Source organism: Ictalurus punctatus, chromosome 21 (genome assembly GCF_001660625.3).
Source record: "Ictalurus punctatus breed USDA103 chromosome 21, Coco_2.0, whole genome shotgun sequence".
NCBI classification, from domain to species: Eukaryota; Metazoa; Chordata; class Actinopteri; order Siluriformes; family Ictaluridae; genus Ictalurus; species Ictalurus punctatus.
This window is the reverse complement of record NC_030436.2, coordinates 4,008,334-4,027,796: the sequence shown is the minus strand read 5'-3', so window position 1 is coordinate 4,027,796 and position 19,463 is coordinate 4,008,334. Positions and strand designations below refer to the sequence as shown.

General features: G+C 37.3%; 2 protein-coding genes across 3 annotated transcripts in view; one reads left to right on the top strand and one right to left on the bottom strand.

Moving 5' to 3' along the window:
* Window positions 1–19,463, top strand: part of cenpp (centromere protein P) — an 86,905-nt gene that overhangs the window by 39,842 nt on the left and 27,600 nt on the right. The window lies entirely within an intron of this gene.
* aspn (asporin (LRR class 1)) lies at window positions 9,399–17,371 on the bottom strand. The gene is made up of 8 exons (XM_017450165.3): window positions 17,079–17,371; window positions 15,712–15,978; window positions 15,491–15,603; window positions 15,040–15,253; window positions 13,585–13,695; window positions 11,377–11,470; window positions 11,148–11,286; window positions 9,399–10,144 (listed from the first exon to the last, which is right to left on the bottom strand). Exons 2-8 carry the CDS (start codon window positions 15,947–15,949, stop codon window positions 9,944–9,946), a joined length of 1,110 nt encoding a protein of 369 aa, XP_017305654.1. The 5' UTR covers window positions 15,950–15,978; window positions 17,079–17,371; the 3' UTR covers window positions 9,399–9,943.

Sequence of the window (19,463 nt, the reverse complement as noted above, 5' to 3'; positions counted from 1 at the left end):
ACTTGGTCATTTATTCATTGAGGAAAATGATCCAATATTACATGTCTGTGAGTGGCAAAAGTATGTGAACGTCTTAAAAAAACAAAAAACAACTCGTATCATCAGGCAACATATTTGATCAAAATGAATATTTCATTCAGAGTTATTGCGCTTCCGTTCTATTGCGTGCTGTTTGATTGATGCGCATGCGTGGACTCGTGCTCATTCAGTGAAGTTTAATGGAGATGCCTTTATGTAAAATGGAAATACTGGCATGAATTTCTAACATTTACAGATAAGGATATAAATGTATAAATATAATTTCTGTGTCTGGAACACATTAAACAGCACGCGCATAGGTCACAGCATCTGACACGACAAGCCGCGTTAATACACATACGAGTTTGTTTGAAGCGCTTAATATAAAACATTCTCATGTTTTGGACGACCCGGATCGTGCACTTTTCCCGCAGCAGCTCGCTCTGTGACCTCCGCTGTTTCTCAGATGTGTTTTATTCATAGAAATGCGTCTTCCGCCATTGTGAAGTGACGTCGCTCATGGGGTTATCCACAGTGACGTCACAGACCCAACTAATCGATAATGAAATTCATCGTTGATTACTTTAATGATCGATTTTATCGATTAGTTGTTGTAGCCCTATTTATTACATAACAATACACAAAAGAAAACAAACCTGAGAAAAGACACACATTATTAAAGTAATTTAACAAACAAATTTATCCCGTTCTCTTTCCTGTGTATGATACTGTGCCAATTCTGTACATCTCCAACTGTGGTCCTCCACTTCTGTAACTATCCTCCCCTCTGTGTGTGTGTGTGTGAGCAGCATACACTAGTCCCCTCTTGTCCCCGCATGTCCATTACAGTTCCCTGTTAGTTATGCAAGAAAGAGTCAACCACGTTTAATTTAACTAGACTCAGCTAATTGAACACAGTCAGTCTTGGCTGCAGTCCTGCTGATTAGAATTCTGACTCATGTTAAACCATACCATCAGGGTGAATTCATTCCCACATTTCTACAAGCACCCTATGCCATGATCAAAGCAAATTCCAGAGGAGAAGAGGAATAAAATGTTGAAGTACATCAGTCTGGAAATGTTTGCAAAGACATTTTAAAGTTGTGGGACTCCACCAAACCACAGTAAAAGCCATTATCTCCAAATGATGAACACTCGTAACAGTGGTGAATCTTCCCAGGAATGGACCGCTTGCCAAAATTTCTCCAAGGGTTCAGCATCTGGTAAACATCCCACAAGAATGTACAAAGATGTACAGACATCCTTTGCCTCATCCTTTGCCTCAGCTAAGGGCAATATTCATGGCTCCAATATAAAAACAGTTCATGGGCATATTTTTGACCGGTGCCATCTGGGAACCACAGTTAACCAAAATAATATATTTGCAGCAAAGCACCTGGAAGAATTTCAGGACATCATATGGACAGATGAAACAAAGTGGAATTTTTTTGGGGTTCAATTTTGACTGGTGAAAACATTGTGTTAAACAGGACATCCTGCTAGTCTGAATCTGAGCTGAAAGTGAAAAGGAATTTGATTCTGCAGCAAGACAGTGATCCAAAGGACAGAATTCACATTTGAATAGTTGAAAAGCAATTTTGGATCGGCCCTCTTAAAGTCGTGACTTGGACCCAATAGAAGTTGTGGCTGGACCACAAATGAGCAGTTCATGCTCAAAAACCTACCATGCTGTAAATGTTATGACAGTTTCTAACAAAACCATGTATCTCAATTATTGGCATACCTGCATTTAGTCCTTTGTGCAACCTTTCTCCTGTAATGCTTGATGAGATTGGAGAATATAGAACAATTCATCTTAGACCACTCCTCAACATAGAATGTCTCCAGATTCTCCAGGGCTCTCTGCTCTCCCTCAGCTCAGCAAAAATATTTTTAGTGGGGTTTAAGTCAGGAGATAGGGAGGCCATGTCAAAAGCTTGATTCTGTGGTCATTGAGCCATTTTTATGTGGGTTTGGATGCATGTTTTGGATCACTGTCCTGCCGAAGGATCCAACCATAGCCCAGTTTTAACTTCTTGGTAGATGCATCCAGTTTTCATTTAAAAGTTCCTGGTACTTCGTGTAAATAATGATGTCATGTAACAAGGTGCCGAAGGACTTTGGAGGATAAACAGCCACACAGGTTCTCCACCATACTTAACGGTGGTGATAAGGTTATTTAATTGATAATACCAAACCCACCTTGAGTGTGTGTTGCCAAATGCTTTATTCTTGTCTCATCTGACCATATACTTGTTTCCTGTCAAATTTCCAGTAATTGAAATGCTGCCATTTTCTGCAAATTCTTATATCTCTAAGCATCCTCATCACTGTGCATGGAGGCCAAATACACTCACATACTCTTTATAGCCTTATTGATGAACACATTTTGTTTTCTTTTTTAATTTGTGTATTCTCTGAACCTCCCCATAATGGATGACCAGTTAAGAATGGCAAAACACTCGATGAGTTTAAAAAAAGGTCAAATATAAACGAGAGTTTTCATTTTCTTCAATTAAACATTTGATTTTTGTCATTTTCAATGTGAGATTAAGCTAATTAACCATAACACCATTTTTCAACCATTTTTTCTAAAAATTATTTATAAATTATTTTTTTCTAAATTAATCATATAGCGCTTTTAACGATGGACATTGTCACAAAGCACCTTTTACAGAAATCCGGATATAAAATTTTCAATTCAAAATGTAAGTTTATTGCTAATGAGCAAGCCAGAGGTGATGGTGGCAAGGGAAAACACCCTGAGACAACAAGAGGAAGAAACCTAGAGAGGACCCATCCTTTTCTGGGTCATACCAGATAGTGTGATTTTATAAATAATTTCTCTTCTGTAACTGCATACTGCTTCCAAATAACGCTAATAGTGTTAACAGGAACTTGAGTATGAGCATCATTAGAGTTTTATCTTTAAGTCTGTTGTATGCAACTGACTTGGATACAAGTTGTATCCAACCATTGAACAGTTATCAACTGTTCAATGATTGAGTCTTTAGTATAAACTGTTCTTAGACTTCCAAGGAAGATCATCCGTAGCCATCTTTAGGGTGTCTGTGTGGTACCAGCCACAGTAAACCCGTGGTGATCAATGTGGGGCCATTTTCAGAAGCAGCAAGTGATTTTCAGGTGACGAAAGCTCAAAGCAGAAGTGGGGCATCAGAATGGATCAGGCAGGACTGGAGGGCAGAAGGACGCAGGAGCACTGGTATCCTGGGAGCAAAATGTGTACCTCAACACAGAAAGAGAGAGGGAGAAAGGGGGCTATAGAGAGAACACAGATTATTAGATATTCTCTTGTCATGTAATGGTTTAAGATGATGTATATTGTGTGCAGAGTAGAAGAAGGGACTCATCCAAACAGCCCAGTTTACCAAAACATGCTATGACCATGAGATGAATGTGTGCCTTTACCTAAGAGAAAAGCTTTTTAATCAAAGACTTGACTAAGCAAATATGTTTTTACCCAAGTCTTAAAGACTGAGACTGTATCTGAGTCCCAAACACAAATTAGAACTCTGGCCCTGCTGTAGTCTTCATTATTTGAGGTACCAACAAAGAGCCTGCACCTTTTGATCAAAGCAGGCATAGTGGATAATAAAAGACTAGAAGTTCAGAAGCTAATCATTTTTATTAAGCCCTCCCATATTTTCCTGGAATGGTGTAAATGCTTGTTTTCCTTTTTCTTTTTGGGATATAAGTTCTGGACAATTACATCAGTTATCATGATTTTTGAAAAATGGTCAATCACAAGCAGGGAAAAATCTCACAACCCTAATTATATCCAAATTAGCTAGGTTAAGATACTTGAAGATGTGCAAGTTTCTTAGTACTGGAAAGACAGAATAGCAGCACACAGTATTCCACATTTTGCTGAAAAGAAGAGCACTCCAAAAAATACTGTTAATCAAAGCAAGCTGGAGACATTTCTGTGTATATGAAGTACAGCTTTCTCTCAAGGAAAAAGGAGTCAGTTGAAAATAAAGCAACTAGAGTTTAAATTATTTCAATTTTATGCATTGATTCTTCACAAGAAGCCTCTTCCAATACATATGTTTTGTAAACTCATTTTATTCTGCCTGCTGTTAACAGATTTTATTTATTTTTTAAAAAAGTGTCAATCTTTTGCGTTCAATGAACATGTTGAATGCTCTGTAGATATGAGGCTGATTGGGCTCTAACTGCAAATTAAAAAGTAACTTTTTATGCAATTTTGTCAGATTTACTTTATTTAAGGATTTATTTTCCAGGTGTTTGTCAGGATGGGAACACTTAAACAGTCCAAACCTGTTGTGAGGGTTTTTTTTTTTTTTTTTGGGGGGGGGGGGGGGTGTTTTTTTTTTCTCAACGACGCCGGTATGTGAGACGTGGCAACAGTGGCCCTGGCCAACCTGCAGATTTGTTCCATATGTTTCCTGAGCAAAGTTTCTCTGGCTGTTTCTGTCAGCCTGTGAACCACCCCCCCCCCCCCCCCCCCCCCCTCCTAAAACGCCACCCCTTTATGTCTCCCTGCACTCACAGAACTGACCAAATTATGATGATGAGAAGAAAATTGATGCATTGGAAACGCTTTTTCTCTAACACTCTTAAGTGTACACATTCCATGGTTGTGGAAAAAGGGCCTCCGACTTTGGCCCTCAGACAATCACCTGTCAGTAGTCTGGCATCTATTTGTAAAAGTGTAATTAAATTATTTCATATTGAATGCTTTAAGAACATACGTCAATTTGAACATCACACAGAGATTGTGAGTATCTATATGTAGCTGAAAGGATTGCAAGGATGTTTTGGCATCCTTCAAAAAAAGACATTTAGTGTCTGTTTGTTCTGGGCAAGGTTTAGACTAAGATACATGTCTTTTTATTTATGTGGTTAATGCAAGAATTTAAAACAGGACATGTAATTCACACTGGTAAAATGTACACAGAAATATCCAGAAGTAAAATGTTGACTATTTTCTATCCGTTTGTGTATACTCCTTTTGATATCATGTTGCTAGGTGTACATGAAAAGACATTCAGAACATGGTCCTAGTTGGTGCTGAATAAAATCTGCTATACTACTTTGGTTCATTAAAAAAAGAAGAAGAAAAAAGTGGATGTAACCTTTTTACAGTTCTATCCCGAATCATTTATTATGATCAAAATTCCGTACTCTCAACGTCTGCAGCAAGCTATTTAATAAATAAATAAATAAATAACATGTTCCTTGAAAATGTTCATGCACAGTTACTTTGTATGTCATGAACTTAAAATGAAATAGTAGTTGTGGCATATGCAAAAGACACCCTACTAATTTCAGTACATAGTACTACCCCAGTTGTAAACACATTTTGTCGTGGGAGTCTTTCTATTCTTGTTATTGGAAATTTAACCCACTCTTCCTTCTTTTCTTTTAGTTCTGAGATGTTCTTGGTCCATCATGCATGCATAGCTCTCTAATGGCTCATATCAAAGTACACACTCAGTGCATTGAATTGCAGTTTTTCAGAAGTATTTCTTTTTTTCTTTTTTTTTTTTTTTTTAACCTAGCGTACTAGGTTTAAATGTTATGATTTTATTGTGGCAGTTGTATATGGTGTATCAAAAAAAGCTTTCATTGTGCTGTCCATATAATCCCTGTACCAGTGTTCTTGTGCAGCAGGGGGCTCACACCCCTCCCCTTTCCCATCGCCCTGTTCAGCTGCAGCTAAACACAGTCACGATACTCTACACACAGAAACCCAACAGTGTCCTGACTAATCTTTTAACAGACCTGCGGTGATGAAATAATTCATTTGTTTATACTGATTGAAAATGTCTGATAAGTCGATTTACATTCAGCCATTGGACTGGAATGCCAGTGCAGTACTAGAAAGGGTTCAGATCTTCCCACAGATTTTTATGACATTCAAGTCAGGGTACTGAGGGCCATTCGAAAAGCTTCAGCTTGTGTTTCTTGAAGTAGTTTAAGGTGGATTTTGAGGTGTTTATTATGTTCTGGAATTGTCATCAGGTGACCTCTCCTAATGACAATTCTTAACCTGAGTAACAAGTCTATTAAGGCCTAACAAGTTAATTAAGTTTTAAGACTTTTCAAACTTTGGAAGAGTCTCCAAAAAGAGCACATGCCATAAATACTATTTTATTGTTTTCTGTTTTTTATGTCCATCAAGTATAAAACTGCATTAACATTTGCAGATTTAACATTTGCAGATTTTTTTTAAATACTTGCAGAGTTTGTGTTGACTTCTTTTCACTTCCAAAAGCAACTGATTTGGCCAAAACTTTTGCATACAACTGTATACTGTACACACATTGCGCCACTGCAATCACAAAAGAGGAATTCATCTTTAACATTCTCCAGAAATTTTTGTTGCTAGAAGACACCAAGTTAAGGGACTTGATTAGCATTCTCAAACCAAAACAAGAGATGCCAATTAGACCTCATTTTAGTTTAATAAGATTACTGTTTTGCACAAGAATGATATTCTTTGGGCGCACGGTGGCTTTAGTGGTTAGCACGTTTGCCTCACATCTTCAGGGTTGGGGGTTCGAGTCCCGCCACTGCCCTGTGTGTGCAGAGTTTGCATGTTCTCCCCGTTCTGCGGGGGTTTCCTCCGGGTACTCTGGTTCCCTCCCCCTGTCCAAAGACATGCATGGTAGCCTGATTTAAGAAGTCCATAGTGTCTGTAGTGTATGAATGGGTGTGCGATTGTGCCCTGTGATGGATTGGCACCCTGTCCAGGGTGTCCCCCGCCTTGTGCTCGATGCTCTCTGGGATAGGATCCCCGTGACCCTGTAGGATAAGCGGTATAGAAAAAGGATGGATGGATGTTATTCTTTGCAAATCTTTCCTTTTAAAATAATCTTTCTGAGCCAAACCAATTTGTGTAGTATACAATCATTCCATACAAAAGCTATAATATCAGAAGTCAAACTGAATGTTGCCCTCTGAATCAAGTCGATGTTTGTTTTTTGAAATTTTGATGGTTCCTGTATTTGGCACTGTTTATAGCCTTGAAACAGAGAGCTTTAAAGGAATTTTTGGATTATGTAACCGAGTCATGCATGTTAAAAACATTTTGATAAAGTAAAATCTCTATCAAGTCCTGCTCAAATTTCACATCTGGTAAAAGCACTGCTTTCCTAATGCTGGTATTCATTTTCAGCAGTGGTTGGCTCTTATGACAAACAGTAAATGCATTTTTTTTTAATGGTACTGTTATGCATTTTACCGGACTATCAAGGCTGTAATGAAATAACCTAGCCAGTAATTGAATTATATGCCAGGTTATTAATATTATTCTAAACCCGATATACTAAATAAAAAGCCAGGACATAAAATGTGAGTCACTTTCTCTGTTTGCTAATATGACCCCTCTTTAAAACTTTAAAAACAGTTGTTTCTAGCTGGAGAACATTACTGATATTGTTAAGCAGGTCAGTGTTTAGCAGCCCAGATTAAGACATTTTCATTGAAAAGATTTTGTTTTTTTGTGCCACAATCTATAGTAGAAGCTTCCCCCCACCAACGCTTAAAGAAATGTTCATCACAGTTGGATTAAAAATATATAAAATGTAGTTTTCTTTCTGTTAAGTCCATATTAAAATCTGCAGAAATACAGTATTTACCTTCAAGTCAGCATTATTATTGTATGGATCAGGAAGGGAGATTTATAGGTTCTGTCTACAGGGCATTGAGAAAAGCTGAAGCAGAAGCTCCATCTGCTGGTAAAAGTTTGTGATTGTTGTAGGATGGCCAACATGAATCACAAATAAGGATTTGTTGAAATTTGGACCATTCACAGAACAATTTTAAACCCAGGTGCAGTTTAGGCTCTGATCCAAAAAACAAAGGCTCTGCTCTAAAAGAAGGAACACTGACCAACCGTTCTTACATTTTTGTTCTCCAATTTATAGACCAGGTACAATCAGAGGATCAACAATAATCCACAAGGTCCAATTGTGTACTTTTCATGTAAGTAAATGTGCACTTAATTCACTTTATCTGGTGAAAGATATACATAATAATTGCACACGTTTTATATTTGAGCAGTGGGTAGTGTTGCCTCCTCATGGCGCCAGGGTCGCTGGTTGAGCTTGGTTATCGTTTGTGTGGAATTACAGATGTTCTCCCATGTCCACGTGGGTTTCCTCTGGGTTTTACAGTTTACTTCCACCTCCCAAGAACTTGCCAGTAGGTGGACTGGCTGTGCTAAGGTGCCCCTAGATGTGAATGAAGGAGTGTGTGTGTGTGTGTGTGTGTGCATGGTATCCCTGTAACAGACTGAATCCCATCGAGGGTGTATTCCCACCTCACACCCAGTATTCCTGGGATAGGCTCTGGATCCACCACAGTCCTGACCAGAATCAGGTGGTTAACGAAGACCAGTGAATGAATTGAGGGTACCTCCCCAGGACTTATGTGTATAATTCATTTCTAATTCTTACAGTTCAGGTGTAATTCTTGCCAATAAGTATTCTTTGTAGAAGGGCAACCATTTTAATAAGCATCCAGAACTTTGGAACACATAGAATTTGATCATCTGGATAGACGTCATTTTTCACTGTATATAGTGGAGTCTCTCAATTGCTGTCCGTATTACCCACAGTGCACTGCAAGGATATGTCAGTATGGCTCTGTGGCTCTCAGTCACTCTTCCCCTTTCCTCTGTAATGACCTGTTGTAGCAGTAACCCCTGAACAAACAGCTGCGTGGTTGTAAGATCAGCTGAGTAGTTTTATATTCTTTCCTAAATAGATGCCAATATATCACCAATACTTACAAAAAGGCTTCCCTGATGGCTTAGGCAATCACGTTGCTTGCAAATGTGTACATGTTATTGTGCACTCATGGTGTGTCTATATTATGACCGGAAAAAAAAAAAATGTTAACGTCGTCTTAATTTCCTAGTTACATGATTGAATATGGCTTTGTGAACCACAAGATTTACACTTAAGTGAGTGAGATAATATTAGTATGATCATAAAGCTCTTTACAGCAAAGTATAGGACTTAACATGGGCTTCTGAGTCAACGTATCTGTAAATGGTAGAACATGAACTATCTATCATGGCTTAGAGCCGGAGTATCTACAGAATGAGCCACAATACAGTAGCTGAAAATGATCTCATTCTCGTTTCTGGTGACTATTCTTTGTTGTATAGTGTGTAGGTAAGCAAACAAAATAACTTCTGTCTAGTTTTTTGACGACGTCGCTTGCTAGAATCAAGTCTTCCACCTAGTGGATGAACTCCTAGCATTTGGGACCCACCCTTAATACTCTTGCTTTACCTCTTCTAAAAAAAATGCTAAGTAAATCAAGGTTGTGACGATGGATCTCTCATTTGTGTCTAAACACCATCGGTGTAGATGACAGAAACATTTGTTTTTACCAAGTTTTTCCTCTCTGTTTATTCACAAAACATTTTTTTTTTTTTTAAACACATTTCAACAAAGGTTTGAGACAATTGTGGCTGTAGCTTATTTCATAGTTTACAAGTCCTAGTCTACATTAGAGATCTGCATCGTGTCTCTCGAGTACTTTATGCTCATTTAACATAACAATGACAGTGAAACAGTTTAAGGTTTACTAACAATGTCTGATTATACAGTTTTTAAAAAAAAATTGACTTTAGATCAGCAATACCACGGATAACCAACAGATTGGGCATGACAGTATAAACAGATTATAACAATGATTGCACCCAATATAGCTACTCTATTACCTGTGGTCCCAATAAACCAGGTTAAATAGTTTCCAGCAAAAATGCCTGGTGAATATTTGGTTACATAATTATCTTCACAGGGTGTTTTTCAAGTAAACTATGTACCGTGCAACCTGACTGAGGGATTAAGCTCCCAATTATTAACTGAAAGACATTATCAAATAATAAGTTGAGGTGCTGCCCTCCAGTGGAACCCTGTGCTCACTTTCGTCTAAAATTGCCGAGTTGCAGAGATCTCTGGCCAGATGCACAGCGGAAGGTGGCTGGTTGGATCTGCCAATATTTCACCGGATTGGCAAATAGGCTGATTCCTGAGTAGAGAGCCTTCTTTACCTTGCTTCTTGTTGGGCAGAAGTCATTCACTCCAACACTGTTAATGTTATTAGCATGGAAGTACACCACCTAATAGCACAAGTTAAACAGAGATGTCACGTTTGGTTGTTGTGCAGTTGTGTGACTTTTGTGCCGGTTTCATCAAATTTATACACTTCATACAGGGTCTCTATGTTTCATTAAACAAAGTATGCAACAAAGAATTAAATCAGTTTAAATCAGCCTTAAAATAGTTTGTACCATTGGAAGATATTGCAAATTGGATTTGCTGATAGCTGAATATACCCTGGAATCCAAAGCATCAGTTTTTTTTATTATAGGTTCATATATCGATTTTGTTTATTAAGCAATATCGCACTAGCAAGACTGTGAATATACTGAATATCGGCACGGCTGCGATATTGCTTTTATGCAACAGTTCTGCTGACGAAATGAATATTGACTAAGTGATATTTCAGACACAATATGGCCTAATGTTGGATGTAGCATGTCAGCTAGCCCGAGTAGCTAGCTCACATTAATTTGTGCATTCCCATTAAGGTGCTTCCAATAAAATTTGAGTCCCTTCTTCCTTTTCAGCCTGTGAAATGCATTTATGCTCACTACAGTTGTAAAGAGTGATTATTTTACTGTATCTTTCCTGGTAGCTCGAACCAATCTGGCCGTTTTCCTCTAATCTCTCTCATCAGCAAGGCCTTTCCACCCACAAACTATTGCTCAATCAATGTGTTTTGTTTTTCGCACCATTCTGTGTAAACTCTAGAGATTGTTGTGAGTGAAAATCCCAGGAGATCAGCAGTTTCTGAAATACTCAAACCAGCCCATCTGGTACCAACATCCCTGCCACAGTTAAAGTCACAGAGATCACACCTTTTCCTGACTCTGATGTTTGATGTGAACATTAACTGAAGATCTTGACCTGTATCTGTATGATTTATGCATTGTGCTGCTGCCACATGATTTGGCTGATTGATTGGAAAATTGATTGGAAAATGCTTTTTTTTTTCTTTCTTTCTTTTTTCTTCAGTTAAATGCACGATTAACACCATTTTGCAAAATAACGTTTGCTTACCTGTAAATACTTAAGCGTGTTCAAACCTGGAGGAATATTTTTCAGCTTGTTGTTATCCAGATGAATTTCTCTGATTTTGGGAATATATGCTAGGCTCCCATTCTCCACAAATTTGATCTGGTTGAAAGCCAACCCCAACCTGCAGCACATAGAGACAAATAATAACATCTTCATAAATGTCTGTTTTTATGACCAGGCAGATGCTATGACTGTAACGCTGTGTGTTTACCTCAGCAAATGTTTGTACCGGATTAAGTCTTCCACCTCAACTTTAGCAATTTTATTATAGTCCAAGTGAAGTTCAGTGATAGAAGAGGGCAGATCTGTGAACATAAATAAAGTGTAATGAGTAGCCTAAATAAACTTCTTTTTTTTAATTATGGAGAAGAGATTCTTCTTTCCTGCACTGAGAAACCATTTTCAGTATTTTGAAGAGCTTAAAAAACTTTTTTTTGTTTGTTTGTTTGTTTGTTTGTTTGGTTTTTTTTAGATTGTTTGTACCGTGTCCTAAGTGAATTTTGTGTCTAGCTATTGTTCCTACTAAAAGTCAGCTATTTTAAGACATACCAAAATCATAAAAGGTGTATACAGCGGTGCTTGAAAGTTTGTGAACCCTTTAGAATTCTATATATCTGCATAAATATGACCTAAAACATCATCAGATTTTCACACAAGACCTAAAAGTAGACAAAGGGAACCCAATTAAACAAATGACAATATATTATACTTGGACATTTATTTATTGAGGAAAATGGTCCAATATTACATATCCGTGAGAGGCAAAAGTATGTGAACCTCTAAGATTAGCAGTTAATTTGAAGGTGAAATTAAAGTCATGTTTTTTTTTGTTTTTTTTAAACAATGGCATGATAATCATGTGTGAGTTAGCACCCTGTTTTATTTAAAGAACAGGGATCTATCGGAGTCTGAGCTTCACAACACGTGTTTGTGGAAGTGTATCATGGCAAGAACAAAGGAGATTTCTGAAGATCTCAGAAAAAGAGTTGTTGTTGTTCATCAGACTGGAAAAGGTTACAAAACCATCCCTTAATAGTTTGGACTCCACCAATCCACATTCATACAGATTGTGTACAAATGGAGGAAATTCAAGACCATTGCTACCCTCTACAGGAGTGCTCAACCTACAAAGATCACTCCAAGAGTAAGATGTGTAATAGTCTGTGAGGTCACAAAGGAATCCAGGGTAACTTCTAAGCAACTAAAGACCTCTCACATTGGCTAATGTTAATGGTCATGAGTCCACCATCAGGAGAACTCTGAACAACACTGGTGTGTATGGCAGTGTTGCAAAGTGAAAGCCAATGCTCTGCAAAAAGAACATTGCTGCCCTTCTGCAGCAATCACGTGGACAAGCCAGGCTATTGGAAAAATGTTTAGTGGACGGATGAGACCAGAATAGAACTTTTAGTTTAAATGAGAAGCGTTATGTTTGGAGAAAGGAAAACACTGCATTCCAGCATAAGAACCGTATCCCATCTGTGAAACATGGTGGTGGTAGTATCACGGTTTTAACCTGTTTTGCTGCATCTGGGCCAGGACGACTTGCCATCATTGATGGAACAATAAATTCTGACCAGCGAATTCTAAAAGGAAATGTCAGGACATCTGTCCGTGATCTGAATGTCAAGAGAAAGTGGGTCATGCAGCAAGACAACGACCCTAATCACACAAATCGTTCTACCAAAGAATGTTTAAAGAAGAATAAAGGTAATGTTCTGGAATGGCCAAGTCAAAGTCCTGACCTTAATCCAGTAGAAATGTTGTGGAAGGACCTGAAGCAAGCAGTTCATGTGAGGAAACCCACCAACATCCCAGAGTTGAAGCTGTTCTGTACTGAGGAACGGGCTAAAATTCCTCCAAGCCGATGTGCAGGACTGATCAACAGTTACTGTAAAGATTTAGTTACAAATAGATGACCAAGTATAATATTTTTGTCTCATTTGTTTACTTGGGTTCTCTTAATCTACCTTAAGGTCTTGTGTGAAAATCTGATGATGTTTTAGGTCATATTTATGCAGAAATATAGAAAATTCTAAAGGGTTCACAAACTTTCAAGCACCACTGTATGTCAGTTTAACACTGTGTTCTTCTCCTCATCTGAAGTATGTACATTCTTTCCCAAAACCACAGGATTATTTCCGTTTTCTAAATTTCGATATTAGCACTCGCATTTTGGATCAAAATGTTAAATCTATAACCAAAATTTGCAGCTCAGTTTGTTTTAAAGCGTTAAGTTTAAACCTTGTACCATTAGGTACTATAATATATTATCACATAGTACTTAATATGTTAAAATACAGTCACTTACAATTGCACAAGAGTACAATTTTCGCAGTGCTGAAAATAATACAAAAAAAAAAAAAAGATTTCATTTGTCAAGATCATGTAACCATGCAGTTACCATGAAAGACGTTACCTTTTGGTATTGCTGTGAGCCTTGCCTCTGCAATTCTCAGGTAAAGGGTCGCCATATCATTAAACGCTCCTAGTTCAATTCCACTGTTGGCAATAGGATTAGCGCTCATTTCTGGGGGAAAAATGTACTGAAATGTAAGGGATCCTGAACATTTAACACATTAAACATGCTATATATGACGTGGCACTTATATTACATATGCTTGTTTTAAATCTCATTTAATTAAAACATGCTTCCAGGTCATAGTTTGACTTGTTTTATCAGACATGTTCTATAGGGTTGTAACACATGATGCAGTTAACATGCATCGTGATAGAACTGCTTTCAGCTGAGAGTATGGCTGGGAACCAGGAAATGTTTTGAAATGGTGCCGTTGATTTGTTCGGTCTCATTGAATAAAACACAGAAACACAAGGTACATCAAACTAAATCCCTTTCCTGTGTAGTCTGTTTTGGGAGAATTTTTACAATAATATATAAATAATATAAATGTTTATATCTCGCATAGAGTTTAACACAGACAGCTCAAATTTCCCAATCAGGAAGAGCATTTCCTTATCTGCTCCGGCTTTACGTTTGTGTCAGTCTTTTCCGAGTAGTCTACATTTTGAATTATGAATATTACATGCTGAATTATCTGCAAATGAACATTGTTTTGGGAGGCGCTGTCAATGCATAGCTTTACTGCCTCACACCTCCAGGATCCCTGGATCAGTCCTCTGTGTGTGGAATTTTCCATGTTCTCGCTATCTCTGCATGGGTTTTGTCCGGGTTCGCCGGTTTCCAAAAATTCCCACCTTCCAAAAACAGGCTGGGATGTGGCCGCAGGGATGCGGGAATTTTAAGCAGGCGACACAAAACGATGTGCTATATCTTTAGTAGTTTAAAAAAAAAAATCTGATTCTCTTTTGCGATTTGCTTATCAGTAACAAATGTCTAACGTTGATTTGAAGCAGGTATGAATTAAAACAGATTAAAATACATTCAAACTCAAAATACTACATGACATGAATAAAATTTGTCTGACAAAAGGGAGTTAACTGAAAGATGCACATTTACTTCATGTTACTTTTGCTTCGCACCAGCTTTGTCTAGGTGAACTTTTACCTTGTGTACCTTGTGAGCCAATAAAAAAAACAATTAGGCCAGGCTGTGGTCTCTTTGGTCAATAAAAAAAATGGAGGATCTGCTTATTATTAAGTAGTGGTAACACTTGTATTCTGCCTTGCACACATCTAAAATTCAGAAACATTGTCTTGCGAGGTTTAACTGTCAAGTAATTAAAGTAAGTCAAGTAAAGAATGTGATATAACACTTGAATAGGGGTACTAATGACTAACCAGTGCCCCAAAGCACTATATAAGAAGTCTTATATAATGTGCATTTTTCTTATATATAATAAGAATATTTCTTATAGATCACATTTCTAGCATTTCAGAAGACACAGATCCGTACCTAGAACATGCAAGGATTGCATCCCTTTAAATGCGTCCTTTTGGATTCTGCTGATCTTATTGTCGTGGATTCTTAGCTCCAAGATGTTTTTTGGCAGATTTGCAGGTATTTCTGTCAGGAGATTATACGACAAGTAGAGTAGACGGAGCTTCCCCATGTTTTGGAAAGCCTTTGGATGAATCTTTGAAATCTGGTTATTAACCAGAAACAAGGCCTGTAGTAATAAATACACAAAAAAAGAGCATATGACTTAAAACTACTTAGCTGATGGAGCTATGTTATTAGATAAAATGCTGAAAATCAGATGTTAGTGTTTACTTAATATACATTTAAATCATACATTTGGCAAGTTCTGCTCTCCTAATCAGCTCTAAACTCAAACAGGAACTAAGACAACATGTATGTAACTATTTGGAATAGTAAACATGCGAACATTCGTCATTCCTCTTACATAGAGATTAGTCAGTTTTTTAAAATCGTCCTCCTTGATTTCAGTGATATCGTTGTTTTGCAGATCGATCATTAGCGTGTCTGCTGGAATCTCACGTGGCACTGATGTCAAACCTATTAAAAACATAAACACAAGAGTAATCCATCATTTTGCTAATTAGGAATTCCCTTTGGGCTGTTTACACTGAGACGGTCCAGCATCTATTACAGAGCATCTATTACCTAGATCTGAACATTGAACCACCCTACTGAGGCACTGGCAGCCAAAAGGGCAGTCTGTAATAAAGTTGTCTTCAATATCATTATCATTGTCGTCATCGTCGTCATCATCATCATCTTCCTCGCTCCCACTGTCCTGTTGCATGATGTCATGAATCTTCATCAGCTCCATGATGTTTATTGGCTTGTATTTCTTTCCGTGGCACAGGAAAAGTAAGGCGAACAACAAAATGACTCTCATTGTGGAGATTAGGTCAGGATGTTTAGGGCCTGTGAATGGAAAAAAATGTATGTATTAGTGCAGGCTGTTCCTCTGATCACATTATAGGAAATCTCTTCTGTTAAGTTTCTAAATGTCTGTCCGTTGAGTGAAAAAGCCAATACATTGTTGTAGTAGGTATGTTAGCGTTGTTGTAGTAGTTGTGTTAATGTACCCGTACAACTGATGTTTTTTTTTCTTCTGTAGGTGTTTTCAAAGAATAATTCAGCCGGCTCGAAAAACAAAGTTTCACCGTTCAAAAATGGGCTTACAAATCGAACAAACCAAAATGTAAAGGAATATAGAAATTGTCATTTTGCTGTACAAGCTGCAGCACCAGCTAGAGGGCAGGAAAATATTATTTTGCTCCCCTTCTCATCTTCCTTCCTTGACCATCGCCTACAATTGTCGCTTTACTTCATGTTCGGTACAAGTTTACTGCCATTTCTGTTTATGATAAATAAATGAAAGAAGAATTACAGTACACGTGTCAAAATTGAGTACAATCAGGAAAAAAAATACATATTGACTTCAACAGTATTAAATGTGTTTTGAGACCATTACAAAATCTAAAAGTAAATGAAATGTAATCAGCAAAAGGATTAATGTGATTTGTCAGCTCCTAGGAAAATTGGGTCCAAAAATGTTTGTTCAGAGAATATCCACAGCATTGTGACAAAAAAATTATGCCTATAGCAACCGATTCCTAATACTATTCTCACCCATAGAAATATTTCATATGAATTATTTTTAAATACTCTTCCTTTTAAAAATACAATTTTATGTTACAACAGTGAGCTAGATTAAGTTTTTCTCTTCAGCAGGCGTGAAATAGGATTGTATAAATGAATATTTGTATAAAATTCACTATATTATTTTCATCAGCATCTTTAGCATCTTGATTAATGTGCCTCTGTCATGTCCTGATGCTGAAGTTTGTAGTACGTATTATGAATCAATTAATGGCACAAGAAGAGAATTGTAGATATTAGAATATTCATGTTGATGTGAAATATCAATGCAAGCTCACTCAAGGAAAAATTCATTAATTTTATCTATAACTCAGTTCAGTATCAATAAATCACTGCTTTATGTAAAAGAAAAGCCATACCTGAGAAGTAAGTGTTATCCTTGTTACCCTCCAAAATCCTGCAGGAGCAACATTAAAATGTCTGCTGATCCCAAATTCCTGCAGAAAAGTTCAAGAGGGGAGGAGGGGGGTGGGAGAATATGCTGAAAAGAGTTCCTGAACGGACATAAAACGACCAGAGGAGCTATGCGTAAAAAGACATCACACACTGATCAGTGTCAGTCAAGTCTTAACTGCTGCTGAATACATAATATTGCTGGTCATATGTTTCTCATCACTGCTTGAAACCTGGCCAAACCTGTAAACTTTTATGTTCAAGCTGTTATTATAGTCCTTATAAAGGGGATTGGGGTAGGTCCTGGTGGTCGTGCGCACTCTGAGTGGGCGTCTTTTTGGCATTTTAAAATTGAAATGCTTTTGCTTCTACTTCATTATTAATGATTATTGTGAGAAAGATCTCTGTCTAGTAAAACTAATAAGCAGCCAAGAGCCATTCAGCCATTTCCGTTTCAAAAAATGTAGTCTATTTTTATATATCTGATACCCTGAAATTTGTAAGTATGGATATTTAACATTACAGCAAAATATCCACTATGCACTTTTAAACCAGTCAATATATTAAACAGCCATAATTTGTAGTCATTGTAAGTAGCTGTTAAATGGAATAATCATATAATATAAAATTATTCTACTAGTTCCGTATGTACTAAATAAATTATATGACGAAGAAGAACAAAATAACTATAAAATCTAATAAAACTTCAAACAAGTTAATTAGTTAAACTGCCATAATTTGAAGTGCTAGTAACACAAATATCAAATGGAATGATTATAAGTATATAGTATGGCTAAAGTCTTGTATAACGGTTTCCAAGGAATACATTACAGTGTGCTTACAACAGCACAAATTTACTTAGGGCTGTATTTATGGCATGCTCACAGTGCCAAGTATGGGTAGGTTTGGCCAGGGTACTTGTATATGATGGAAATTGCTCTCCATTAAGTAGATTTTTTCCCCTTACCTCACATGTCTGTTTTTCCCCCTAAACAGTAGCAGTTACCAGACAACTATACCAGTTCATTTATGTATAAAGGAAACTACTCACCAGCCACCTTGATAAGGGTCACCTGGTCCCCTGTACATTCATGTACTTATCCAATCAGCCAATCATGAGGCAGCAGGAAAGTGTATAAAATGACAGAAATGCAGGTCAGCAGCTTTAGTTACCATACACATCAAACATCGGAATGGGCGGTGGGGAGCATCTCACATTTCACATTACTTATCGTTTCCTCATTTTCCTGTGTTTTGTAATATACAGTATGTGGTTAAGTGATATCCTTGTTGCAAAAAAAAAAGTCTCGATATTTACCAAAAAAAGCATATTACCAGAAGATATTGCTAATTGTATAATCATAGAAAAATACTCACATTATGTTTTTTTTTGTTTGTTTTTTTGTGGAAAATGTTCTGACTAATGTAATTTACAGATGCATTTTATGTTTCTATAGTAACAACTCATTCACAGGAAACTTGTATAGCAGACAATCTACATAGTCTAAGGCTAATAATAAATGAATTAATAAAAATTTAAAACACCAAAATGTGCGTAATAGTTGATATGGTCAAACAGAATAGTCTTCTGGGGATAAACCAAGCTAATTGTAGTCTTTCACAAATTACTGTGGTATAGAAACACAGTAAATAGCATTGGAAATTTGGGTCTAAAGCACACATTCAATGACCATGATGATTGTGGATTAATGCAATATGTAATGAAATACACAAGAGCAACTTCTTGTGGTAAGGAAGAATGCTAAAGCAAGATGTGAACAGGCTGTTAAAGAACAGTTCATCAACAACTACATGGAGAGAGGTATTATGGTAGAGTTGCAGTAAACCCGTCATTACGATGATTTTAGCGTTCAGTGGTGCAAAAAACCGTAGACACTGGTCTACATAGATTTGGAAAAAGTGATCTGTTCAGTTGAGTCACCGTATGTGTGGGAACACTAAGAGAAGATAAAGACCTGAATGTATGACCTCCTGTGTTGTGTGGTGGGCGTAGTGTCTTTTTCTGATTAAATCCATGAACTAGTCAGGCAAATAATTGTTTTACCATTAGCATCACTTTCTTCATCATCTTTTGTGTCTCCATGTCCTTTCTTTGTACTGTTTCAACATGGGAAACTCATCAGGTTAACCACAATCCATGTGCCTTGCAAACAATTCAAGTTTGCACTCAAATGTCAAAACCTCTTCTAAAAGCGAGAGTTGTGTTTCCCTTGCTTTGCAGTTTAGACTGTTTAACTTCTCCAGATGGGCTCATCAGGTTCTGCACAGGAACCTTTTGTGCTGTTGAAATGCCTTTACTTGATACTTTTGAGGACCTTTCAGTGACTATG

Excerpts from the sequence above, each read along its gene's own strand:
- aspn (XM_017450165.3), bottom strand. The coding sequence starts at position 15,949 with ATGAGAGTCATTTTGTTGTTCGCCTTACTTTTCCTGTGCCACGGAAAG. Across the intron at positions 15,604-15,711 it reads GGTTCAATGTTCAGATCTAG|GTTTGACATCAGTGCCACGT; the intron begins GTAATAGATGCT and ends TGTTTTTAATAG. Across the intron at positions 11,471-13,584 it reads GCTCACAGCAATACCAAAAG|ATCTGCCCTCTTCTATCACT; the intron begins GTAACGTCTTTC and ends TTATGTTCACAG.